Source organism: Sceloporus occidentalis, unplaced genomic scaffold (genome assembly GCF_023333645.1).
Source record: "Sceloporus occidentalis isolate IW3139 unplaced genomic scaffold, rSceOcc1.0.p SCAF_4, whole genome shotgun sequence".
Lineage (NCBI taxonomy): Eukaryota > Metazoa > Chordata > Lepidosauria > Squamata > Phrynosomatidae > Sceloporus > Sceloporus occidentalis.
Genome location: NW_028316984.1, coordinates 135,243,671 through 135,256,160, shown reverse-complemented (window position 1 = coordinate 135,256,160; position 12,490 = coordinate 135,243,671). Strand labels below are relative to the sequence as shown.

At 41.5% G+C, this 12,490-nt stretch overlaps 1 protein-coding gene across 4 annotated transcripts in view; it reads right to left on the bottom strand.

Annotated features, from left to right (window-relative positions):
* The window catches only part of NR1H3 (nuclear receptor subfamily 1 group H member 3), a 56,922-nt gene that overhangs the window by 4,926 nt on the left and 39,506 nt on the right, over positions 1-12,490 (bottom strand). For 3 of the 4 annotated variants that reach the window (XM_089521595.1, XM_089521596.1, XM_089521597.1), the window contains exons 4-8: positions 10,523-10,789; positions 9,529-9,737; positions 7,737-7,916; positions 5,828-5,927; positions 4,475-4,588 (exon numbers count right to left, since the gene is read on the bottom strand). In XM_089521595.1, the coding sequence (XP_089377721.1) occupies positions 4,475-4,588; positions 5,828-5,927; positions 7,737-7,916; positions 9,529-9,737; positions 10,523-10,789 (870 nt within the window). The remainder of the gene's footprint in view (positions 1-4,474; positions 4,589-5,827; positions 5,928-7,736; positions 7,917-9,528; positions 9,738-10,522; positions 10,790-12,490) is intronic. The other variant, XM_089521598.1, reaches the window with a different exon arrangement.

Sequence of the window (12,490 nt, the reverse complement as noted above, 5' to 3'; positions counted from 1 at the left end):
GCTAAATAGCATGGAGGACAAAATTGAGTCCTGGGGGATCCCACAGGCCAATGGCCTTGCAGTCAAACAGTAATCCCCCAACACCTCCACCTCTCGAAGAAACACCAAAATCACTGTAGATAAGTGCCCCCAAGTCTCTTCCCAGAGAAGCAGCCTGTAAGGATACCAGGGTCAACATATCAAAAGCCACTGAAAAGTATAGCAGTCAACCAACAGTCCCTCTGTCTAGTTCCTAGCATAGGTTATCTATGAAGGCAACCAAAGCTGTCTCCATTACATAGCCAGGCCTGAAGCAAGGTTGAAATGCATCTAAATAATCAGTCTCATCCAGGAAGCCCTGGAGCTGGGAGGCCACCAAGTGCTCTAGAATTTTGTCCAAGAAAGCAATATTGGAGAGTGAATGTAATTCTCCAGTATGATGGTTTTTTTTTTGGGGGGGGGGGTGTTTGTTTGTTTTTAAAAAGGCTTTACTGCAGCTTCTTTTAGGCAGAATGGAAACCTCCCTTGCCACAGTGAGGCATTTACTACTCCCTTCAACAACTTGGCCAATCCCCCTCTGGCTGCTTGTAAGAGCCAGGAATGGCATTGGGTCTAGTATGCAGATGGTGGCTTTCACATCTCCAAGGATTCTGTCCACATCCTCAGGCTGCACAAAATGAAACATATCCAATAACATGAGGCATGCAATAGCCAAGTGCCCAGAGTTCCCACGTTTACTACCATTTTCAGAACCTGCCTTCCCACATGATCACACCTTAGTGGTTTATTTTCAAACCCCAAAACTCAGTGTCATGCCATTTTCCAAATCTGGACCATAATTCCTGGTGCATCCTACAGTTTAAAAACAACAGAAAGATGAATGCCTATGGCAGAATCCAATCTTCCACATTTCTTGTGCCTTATCAATGTTGAAAAATGTTTCATTAACAAAGAAAGAGTGTGACTCAGCCAAAGACAAGTACCCTTAAGTCCCATCAGTTTCAATAGAAGAAACAAGCAAAAGCTAGGAGCTAATGGAGGAAAGTGGCTAAGCGACTTAAGGTGTGAATCAGCATGTCCCTGTTCAAATCCTGCCTCTAAGATAAGCAGCTTTATGCAAGTCTGTCATTCTCAGTATTAGTGCACACACCCCAACCAGCAATATGGGGATAAATAAATTCAACTTTATACTGACAATTTTGCTAAACTCTCTGACATACCAAGAACAAGCAAGCATGTTGCTTATTGCTTGCTTGCACACAGTTTGCTCTCTTCTGCTTGGTTCGTTATTACAGCGGATGTGACTAAACAAACCAGAAAAACTCTGCCTGTGGTTTATATAATATGACATTCAAACCATGCTTTCTTGCTTGTTATCAAGCCAGAACCGTAAGTCAGGGTTAAGACTCTGGCTTTCTAAAAAAAACTGCAAGCAAAGATTCAAGATCAGAGATGCTGTGTCTTGCAAACAGATTCACTCCCCATTTGACTTTTTCACATATTGTTGTATCATAGCCTGGAACTGAAATGGATTTAGTTTAAGTATACTTGTTAGGCACAAGATACTCAACATAGTGAAGATACAAATTATTTTTACTATGCCACAAAAGTTAAAAGTAAACAAAACACACTGACACTTCTTCGTTGCATAAGTATTCATACACACACATACACATACACGTACCACAAGACAATACAGTACTTTTTAGAAGCACCTATGGGAGAAATTACAGCTGCAGGCCTTCCCTGGTAAGTCTCTATCACCTTTATTCACCTTTATCATGCATAGTCTTCATTCATATGGGCAAAATTGTTCCACCTCTGTCAGGCTGGATGGGGACTAAGAGTGAACAGCCAATTTTGAGCCTTGACACAAATTCTCAATTGGATTGAGCTCTAGGCTTTGACTCAGCCATCCTAAAAGATTCAGGGGCTTGGTTTTCAACCACTCCAGAATTACTTTTGACTGTGTGTTTATGGTCACTGTCCTACTGAAAGGTGAACCTCCACCCTAGTCCCAGGTCCCTTTCAGATTAAAAGGAATTTTCCTCTAAAATTGGACTATATTTAATTCTATCCATTTTGCCCTTAATCCAAGCCTTGCTGGGGAAAGATTTCCCTACAAGCTAAAATTGCCACCAACGTGTTTCACCATGGGGGTGGTATTCACAAGGCAAATAATACTGTTGGATTTGTGCCATGCATAGCATTTTGCAGCAAAGATTATTATTGTTGTTGTTGTTATTATTATTTCTATCCTGCCTTTATCCCAGAATGGGACTCAATGCATATTACACAGAGGCATCACTAAAGGGTGCGGGAGATGCAGACTGCACTTTCCCACTTGCCCAGCGGCTGCACCAAACCCTAAACAGGCAGTGGCTGCTGCTGGGGGCTGCAATGCCTTCAGGGTCCCACATGGCTGCTCTCCCAGCAGTTCCACCAGACTCTGAAGGCCTTTCTGGCGGGGAGGGGCAGTGTCTTCAAGGTCCAGCACAGCTACTCTCCCAGTAGGCAGCACACACACACACACACACACACACACACACACACACACACACAGTCCAGATGGCACCTACCTGGGCTTACACAGATTTTTTTTAAAACACCTCTGCTGGAGAGAATCTGGCTCATATTTGGTTTTATTGCAGTCTAGAGACATTGTAATGGTAATGTTTTGTCATCAAGTGAGTTGATTTGGATGCCTGCATCTCCTTATTTTTAATGTTTGTTTTGTAGAGGCAGACACCAGGGAATTGTGGAGGCCCTGTGAACTGAAGCAATGTTTGAACTAAAGTGATAACAACATAAACTGAATCCCTTTCAGTACCAGGTTGTAACACAATGATGTGGAAAATTTCAAGGGGAGGGTGAATACTTCTTCAAGGCACTGTAGCACTAAATAGCCCATCTGCTGGCAGAAGGCATGTTCAGACAACATACACAGCTGCTTCCTTATTCACTGTGAGCTAGCATGTCAGCAATTTTGCTTATCATGATGTATGTGGCATGTTTTTTGTATTAGAGACTTCCATAGGAATGCAGCTCAATTTTCTAATGTTTTTATGGGGGGAAATATACTTCCTGTAGGTCTTTGGTGACATATTAAAGAGTACAGATGTAGAGGCTGGAAGTGATGAGGCAAGGATTTCTTGAAATTATATAACACTTTTCAAAAATATGGCTGCACTCATTTAAAATGTAGGTACAAGGGGTTCTTGATGGAAACCACTGGGGTTTGGTTCTAGGACCACCCCTCCAGATACCAAAATCTTTAGATACTCAATTCCCATTAAATACAATGGCACAGTAAAATGGTGTCCCCTAAATAAAATTACAAAATCAAGGTGGGGTTGTTTTGGGGGGTTTTTTGTTTGTTTTTTTGTTTTTGTTTTGAATTTTTATATTTTAAAAATATTTTTAAGCCATGGATGCTTGAATCCATGGATAAAAGATTGGTGAAGAAGGAGGGCTGACTGTAGTAATTACTATTCTCCCATTCTATTTGCACTGTGAGCTCCTTCAGATGTTACCTGAGGACATATGCAACTTATATACGTCAGACAGTGTGACAGACCAGCATGTCTGCATTTCCAACCCTTTGACACAGGGCACGTTACAAAATACTCCTGGTACATTCCTAAGAGATAGTGCCAGCACCACACACCGCATATATTTATCAAAGAATCAAAACAGGGAAAAACTGAGAAATAATAATCTGTATTAAAATACAGTGAACTGAAATATCTACCTAACTAGCAGTTATCAAGATCCTAAGGATAACCCAGCAAAGTATCTTACAGGTGAGAGGAAAGGGTGGGAAGATGAGGCCTTCACCAAGATTCCCTGGCACAATGTAGGCCTGTCTTGCTTCTGTTATTTAAGCAATATATAACAAATATAAAACAACAGCCACAGATGGCATTGAAACGTCAGGAAAAAACTCTTCTAGAACATGGCGACATAGCCTGAAAAAGCCACAAAAAACTGGATGGTGGCCATGAAAGTCTTCGACTTCGCAAACAACAAAAATATTTCTATGCACGCTGAACAGGCTCCGGAGAGGAAATTTCAAACTGATAAATCAATAGCCTTAGCAGACCTGAATCCACAAAATCCATGTGCTGACTCAGCTAGGAATGTGCACATAAATGCAAATTGGGGTCTACAGCTGCCTGTCCATGTTCTTTATTTAGAACTATTTCTAGATAGGGAGGAGGAGGTGGTGGTGGTTTAGTTTGTTGCAGTCATGCATTGGACTGTTGTCACACTGCAAAGAGGCACACTCCAAAAGACGAATTAGTATGCACAGCACAAACAGCTCTTCAGTACTAATATTAGGATCCTGCTGAATGGTATGTAACTGTGTGTGTGTGTGTGTGTGTGTGAGTGTGTGTGTGTGTGTATGATGCCTGATTATTAAGAAGGTCTAAGCTCCCACACTTAGACACACAAACATGAATATCAATACCTTCCACGTCTTCCCACATCTTACCTGCGGAAAAAATACTGATTGCAATTAAAAGTGCATATTCAGCGTCATTAAGCTGCAATTCATTCATTCCCTTTGAAAAGCCAAAAATGGGGTTAATGAATTCAAACTGAAGGCCTGCAAGGCAAATACAAACAACAGGAGATTAAAAACAGAAAATTATTTGCACATTGAAAATGTAAAAAGGCACTGAATTAGAATTTTTGATGGGGCCTATTTTGAATTAAAGAGGGTCCTAATTAGGGTTGAGGGAAACTCTCTGTTCATATTTTGTTCTTCTTTATTTTTCTCTCATTCTGTCTACTTTCTTCAAAAGGAAATCCACATAATATACTAGTCCCACTTAGAATCATAAAAGCTAGCCGGCCCACCCACCCCAACATCCAGAAACATGAACACACATTAATTAAAACCATTTTTAGTGGACCAGGCACCTTAGGCATAAAAAACCATTGAGTACAAAATAAGAAAACTGTACAGAATCACTTTGGAATTATTTGAGCTGGATACAATGAACCATAATCAGTTTTCACTTTAACGAACTGCTAAAAGTATTAAGGTTACATTCAATCACTAACAGGGGCAAATGAATGCCTGAATCACAGAACTGTAAATTTGGAAAGGACCACAAGGATCACTTAGTCCAATTCATTGTCAATACAAGAAAATTCACAGCGAATGTATCCCTGGCAGATGGGCATCCAGCCTCTAACAAAGGGAGCCTACCACTTTCTGAGATTTTTTTTTTCTGCTGTTAAACCATTCTTAATATTGGCTGGTTTTTACTAAAGTTTTGTCACAATCTAGCAAAACCAATAGCAAGTACATTTCTATACTGCTTATCAGTGCACTTAAGCACTCCCTAAGCAGTTTACAAAGTGTAAGCTAATCGCCCACAACAATCTGGGTACTTGTTTTAGCGACTTTGGAAGGATGCAAGCCTGAGTTGAGCTTGAGCCCTTTTGCTGGTATTGAACTCGCAACCTTATGGTTTTGAGTGAGTGGCTGCAGTACAGGCATTTAATCACTGCGCCACCAGGGCTACTTGTAAGTTGAATCCACTGGTTCACAGCCTCCAGAGTTGCAGAATAAGATTATGAAGTGTAAATGTTTGGATTTATCTATGGCTCAGTATTCCTTGGCTAAGTAAACCCTATGAAAGTCATGGAGTCTCCATATATGTCTTCAAGTCACCAAGAGGCGACGAAGGCACACACACAAAAATACATAAATTATGGAACCATAAATGACTTCTATTAGAGCAAAGTCTGGATTTTATTTGTAAATGCAGAAAAATCTAAATAATCCCATAGTGAAGAAAAAATTGGCTGATACTCTGAACAGTGTTTAGCTCACCAGCTTTGGCAAAGTCATCTCGATTATAGCTCAAATCTTTCAAAAATGTAATACTTTCTGTTTCTGGATTGTAGCGCCGAGATGTTTCCAACAGCATCACCTTTAGCAAAAGAAATAGAAGATTCAATACAATACCTGGCTCTGTGAAATCAGCAGAATCGTTCTTCACACTCACAATACATGTCAACAGTGAGAAAACAAACAGCATCTTGAATTTTAGGAAATGCTCACAGAAAGAGGGTAAACAGACGGGGACATTGTTTTGCTCTTCTCTCTGTAGCCTTCATGCCTACCCAACCTGAGACTTGAGGAACCCTACTGAAGAGGCTAGCTGTGTTACAGAAGGCTTGTGGGGATTGATGCAGATACCTGCTGTGACCAGGAGCTCCATCCTTGAAGCTGTCGGCACTCAGTTTCAGTCAATTCCTTCCTCCCCACTTAAACCTCTGAGCCACTGACCACTTCGGTGTTTATCACACAGAGGTTTTTGCAGCTCAGATCCGGGGTGACTCCTGGTTCAGCTCTGCGAATTCACGTTATAACACACATGTTTTATCACACCTGGTTGCCCTTCCATTGCCCTTCCGAATCAAGGGGGAATCGAATCCAAGGCAAGTCACGTGATGCGGATTCAAGCAAAGCGGAGTGAGTGCAAATTGTATTACCACACCGGTGAGATTCAATTTGAATCGGCAACCTTGCGCATGCTCAGTGGGGGTCTGAACACATTGTGACCTTGTACGTTTCCGGGGTGAAAAGGGGCGCAAGTTCTTATTCCCTGTTTCACATAATTGCGTGATTGTGTGAATATTTGCCTCGTGACTATTTCTGTGTCTTCTTCATCCCCCTTTTTTATTTTCCCTTCCATTTCAGCAATTTCAGCACACACATAGATAGATAGATGATAGCTAGATAGATATACATATCTGTATATTCACATTCAGGCACATACACAAATATATATATTCCAAAAAATGAGTTGCCCTAAAAGTTGACTTGAAAGTGAAAGGACCACCGAAAGGAAACGTGGGGAAATTACAGTGCTGCATCATGGGAAATTTGCAACTCGGAGGGTTTACGGTGGTGTACCAGAGCAGAAGCAAACTTGCATTCCACACCAGGCCAATTTGGAGTGAAATCGAAGTGATCTTGAAAGCAAATTCTGTGAATTCACTTTTTTCCGATTTCACCAAAATGAGGAGTCACTTTGGATTCACTGTGGAAGCACCACGGAAGAAGTGCCCATAGAAAGAAATCATGTGTGATAAAACATTCACGTTATAACGTGAATTCGCACCGTTGGACCCACAGTCACCCCGGAACAGAGCTGCAAAAACTTCCGTATGATAAGGCTATTCATTGAGTAAAACATAAAGCATGTCTAGAGTGGCTTGAAGAGCTTCAGGGGAGAGTGGGAGATGGAAAGCCCCCTTCTGTGAACTTTTGTTTACTGAATATTCTTAAGATCTCAGCTAGCGTCTTTCAGTGAAACCATACTTGGATTTCAAATTCAATTACTGTTTCACCTGCTATTGTTTCTGTGATAAGAGTGGTTGAAAACTAGAACCATCCCAAACAGCTTCCTATTGCTGGGAATAAGGGGTGGTATACAGACAAGTGCTCAAGCTTTACTTTCTGCAACATATCTCCTGGTTTCAAAAGCTGGCTGCTCCTCATTGGAAAGCAATTCTAGCTTGGAATGGCTGGAATGATGTTCAAATGTATGGACTCTTCCATGCTTTCTACTCCTAAAATTTGTACTGTTCAGCTCAGATTAACCAGGACATAAAAGTCTCTTCTTCAATGAATATTCTGCAAGGAAGAAGGGTATGGGTGTGGGTGCTTGCAACTCTCACTGTTAATTGCAATGGTCACTCCTGGCAAGAGTCATGATAGAGGTCAGGCTTACCTCTATTGTAGATGTCTTCAGAAGAGCAATCTGATCTTCCCTGGTGAGCTCCAGGAAACCTGGCAACTGCTTAGCAAAGTCCACAATCTCCTGTACAGAAAGGATTGCAAGCTCCGTGAAATGAGCAAAGCGTTGTTGTCGTGCTTCACGATGAAGGGGGTCTGAAATTTGAGGCCATGGCTGCAAATCAACGAGGAAGCCAAGCAGAGAAGAAGGAAGGAAGGCACAGTTCAGTAAAGGGAGGAAGCAAAAGCAGAAAGCCTGCTGAAATGGATGAGAAATATATCACTTCTTCCACATCACCTCACAGTTTTTGCTCACCTACAATACAAACAGTCCCCCACACCCAATTGTCTGCTGTTCATTGTCTAGACTGTTATCTCACCACCCCAAAAACCATGTGTCACACATTCCTTCAGAATCATGTCCAGGTGAGGTACCCTGCTCCCCAGCTAGCAAATTCAAGCTTCCATCTACTTCCCATTGAGGGGCTCAGGCCTCTTTCCCCAACCTGTAGGGGGTGAAAAGAACTGTAACACTTTACATGAGGCTCCCTTTGAAAGCTGTTTGGAAACTTTAGTGAGTCCAAAATGCTTCAGACAGAATGCAGACTGGGGCTAGTCACTGGGAGCATATAACTCCCTTGTTGAAAGAGATTCATTGGCTACCATTTCATATTCTGCTGCAATTCAAAGCCCTATGAAGCTTAGGTCCAGCCTATCTGAAAGATCGTACCTCCCTATATAAACTGACTGAAGGTCCTCAAAGGAAAGCTTTCTCTCAGGTCCACCACCATCACAGGCCCATTTAGCTAGGAGGTGGAAGACAGCCTTCTCCATGGCTGCTCCATCCCATGAAATTCTCTTCCACTGACTAGGTTGTGCTCCTCTCTGCTCTCCATTCACCAGAAGCCAAAGACCTTTTTGATCAAGCAGACATCTAATGAGTAATTGCTTCCAAGTAGACTTTTTAAGAGGCGTGTGTCCTATTTTTCAGTATTTTTATGCTTCTGAATGGTTTTATATACTGTTAATCTATGTTTTAATGTGATGATTTTTAAATTGTGTTTTAATTTCTGTTATCAGGTTTTAGCTGATCTTATTCAAAGTTTGTGAACTTAGGTATGTGCATGTATGTATATGGACTTTATCACATGCAGGCAAATTGCTTAAATCCCATACAAAACGGGATTTTAACATTTGGAAAACACCCGCAAATGCAGGATGTTTTCAGATGCATTTGCTTGAAAGAGAAATAATACGGAAATAACCCAAACGGAAAGTCATCAAAAATGACTCCCTTGTACTTTCGAAATTTCACGAAAGTAAAAAGAAGTCAATTTTGTCGACTTTCCGTTTGGGTTATTTTTGCATTATTTCTCTCTTGGGCAAATATTGTCGAAAAACATCCCGCATTTGTAAGTTTTTTCTATTTTTAAATCTAGTTTTTGACCAAGATTCATCCAGTGTGATAAAATCCTATGTCTAGTTACATACATACATATATACATACATACATATGTGCATGCAAGCTGCTCTCAGGGCTTATCTATCTGCCATGAAGTTATATTTTATCTATGAGCTGCCTTGGGTCCCTTTCTGGGAGAAAGGCAGCATATTAAATAAATAAATAAATAAATAAAATGAAGATACAACATATCTGTTCAGCACTTCCTCAAAATTTTGACAAACATGCCAAAGGAACATTTTGCATCTTTTTACTGAAGGCAGATGGTGGCAGATTTTTATTTTTTTAAATTCCAGTTTAAAGACTGCCTAACATGTGCTTTTACCGTCACTTTGAGCCTGTCTGAGAAAGAGCGTTGGTTGCACTGCTGCTGGGCTGACACAATCTTCTCTATCATGTCAAGCTGCTCTGCTGTCATTTGAGGAGGGGGGACCGGAGGGGATGGTGAGTTCTGGCGCACAACCACCTCCCTGGCCTGACCATCTTCCTGCTTCTTAAGTTTCTTCAGCTGGATTTGCTCCTCAGAGAGAACACCTAAACATATAGCATAGAACAGAAAATAGTGAAATTGCAGCCAGCCACACAAAACTGCATAGTCACCAAGAGAATAAAAGCCTCAAGGACACTTCCCCTCACTACATAAAACTGAAAACACATGTCTCAGCATCTCTTATTTCCTAGGTATCGAGCTGCATTATAATTCTGCATCGAAGGCTGGCATCCGCATCCTGTTGGAAGGCTTTTCTTTATACTGCTCCTGTTCAGTCAGACTATTCATGTTTCATTCACACCATAAACCCATAGTGTAAATCTGGCTTCCTGCAAATTTCTGCTCCCTGACCCTTTTTTGTTGGTTTAATTTTTTCAAATATGAAAATAAGCTTACAGATGGCATGACTGTGAAAAAATATCATACTGTTCATTCACAGCTGCCTAAAGGTTATAAATCCCTAAGGACGATGCAAACTCTATATAAAAGGGAATTTATACTCTATGTATCTGCCCTCTTCATGTTTCCTAATGATTATCTGCTCATTTTCTCTCCTGTCCCTGGCTGAATTCCTCTCCATACTTGCTTTTTAACAGGCCTCAATATTCTGAATTAAGTGAAAATTCAAAAATTATAACTGAAATAAATATTTTCAAATTAAGAATATTATGTTATTCATACTGTCTGCTCTAATTCTGAGCATAGAGCTAGATTATCATAATGCAGCAGAAGATTTTAGGCAGTAAGGAGCTCCATTGTTCCTATAAATTATCTTTGCCCAGATCCTTCTTTCCCATGTTGCTCTTATATAGCCATTCCTGCCACTTACACTGTTCTCGCATGCCTGCCTCTTGGCATTTGCGCAAGCGGCACTCTTGACACTTTCGACGCATGTACATGTCCATTTCACACCTGCCACCATTCTTGCAAACATATTGCGCACCCTTGATGACGCTGCGTCGGAAAAAGCCCTTGCAGCCCTCACAGCTCAAGACGTTGTAGTGGAAGCCTGAGGCCTTGTCCCCACACACACTACACACCTCATTCCCAAGCATCTTGGGAGCTGGGCCCTTTTTCCGTTTTAGAGATGGTCTTTCTATAAAAGTACAGAAAGAAGGAAACACATGAAGGAGAGGACAAGAAATTAGGTCTGCCCATACAAAGACAAAGACAAGTTCTGTCAGAGCTTGGAAAAGTTACTTTTGGGGACTGCAGCTTCCAGAATCTCTCAGTCAATATGGCCACTGACAGTACTGGCCATGGGACAATGGAAGTTGTAGTCTTTAAGGCTTTCTAAGCTTTGTTTCTCATAAAGTAAAGTTGGCAGAAGTCCTTCCACACAAGCTACAGAACATGCAGATACCACATCTTGGTCCAATCAAGGCAAGTAAAGGCCTAGGCTGAACTGCTGGCAGATTTTCCTCCTCCAGTTAAGTTCTTAACAAAGCCTTTGTCACATATTCCTTGTGCCATACACAGCAACTAAGAGTTCTTGGCACCAATGCAGAAGTTGTCAATATGCTTCTTAGGACTATACCATCTCTCCCATTCCATTAAAATCTGCCTGCACATATAAAGCTAGAATACTAGAGGTGCACACAAACACATAAATCTAAATCTTCCCTAGTGAACTCTAGGAAACCTGGCAACTGCTTACCATTTTTGCTGCTGTTGTTGTTAACTGCCCTCGAGTTGATTTTGACCCATGGTTACCCTGTGGATGAGGCAGCTCCAAGAACCTCTGTCCTATACTGCTCTACTTAGTTCCTGTAAACGTATATACGTGACTTCCTTAATAGGGTCCATCCATCTAGAATGCATCCTTCCTTTCTTTCAGCTTCCCTCCACTTTTCCTAGCATTATTGTTTTTTTCAATGAACCATGCCTTCTCATGATGTGGCCAAAGTTCAACAGCCTTAGGCGGGATACAAACCGCCATATAGTACGTATTGTATACGTACTAGGGTTAGGAAGGGGCGGTGCACATGGGCGCCTTCCACATGGGCGCCGCCATCTTTACGTACTGGACGCATAGCGTCCAGACGTGTTGCGGCGCTAATGACGTCACGAATGCGCCCTTGGCGCTTCACGACGTCATCAGTGCGCCGCAGAAAGAAGCTCCGAAATGGAGCTTCTTTTTTGCTCCACGTGGGAGCCGCGCGATTTGGCTGCTGCAGCTCCCGCGCGGAGCAAATGGTGCCGGCGGGGGAATGCCGCAAAGCGGCAGTTTGTATCCCGCCTTAGTTTACTAAACTTGGTTTCCAGGGAGATTTCTGGCTTGATTTGTTCTAGGACCCATTTGTTTGGCTTTTTGGCTGTCCATGGGATCCTCAGCACTCTTCTCCAGCACCACATCTCAAATGAATTGATTTTCTTCCTATCTTCTTTCTTAACTGTCCAGCTCTCACATACATACATGGTAATAAGGAATACAAAGGCTTTTATGATTCTAACTTTTGTGGTCCATTGTACAGCTTTGCATTTTAGAATCTTTTCTAGTTCTTTCATAGCCGCACTCCCCATTCTTAATCTTCTTCTGATTTCCTGTCTGCAGTCCCCATTCCTTTCAATGTTTGATCTTAGATATGAAAATGCTTTTCCTATTTCTATTTCCTCATTGTTTAGGTTGAATTTGTGTAAGTTCTCCATGTTCATTATTTTTGTTTTCTTTATGTTCAGCAGGAAGCCTGCCTTTGCACTTTCTTCCTTGATCTTTCTTCGTAGTTGTTCCAAGTCTGTGAGGTTTTATGCCAGTAATATGATGGCGTCTGTGTGTCTCACCCTACTATTTATATGT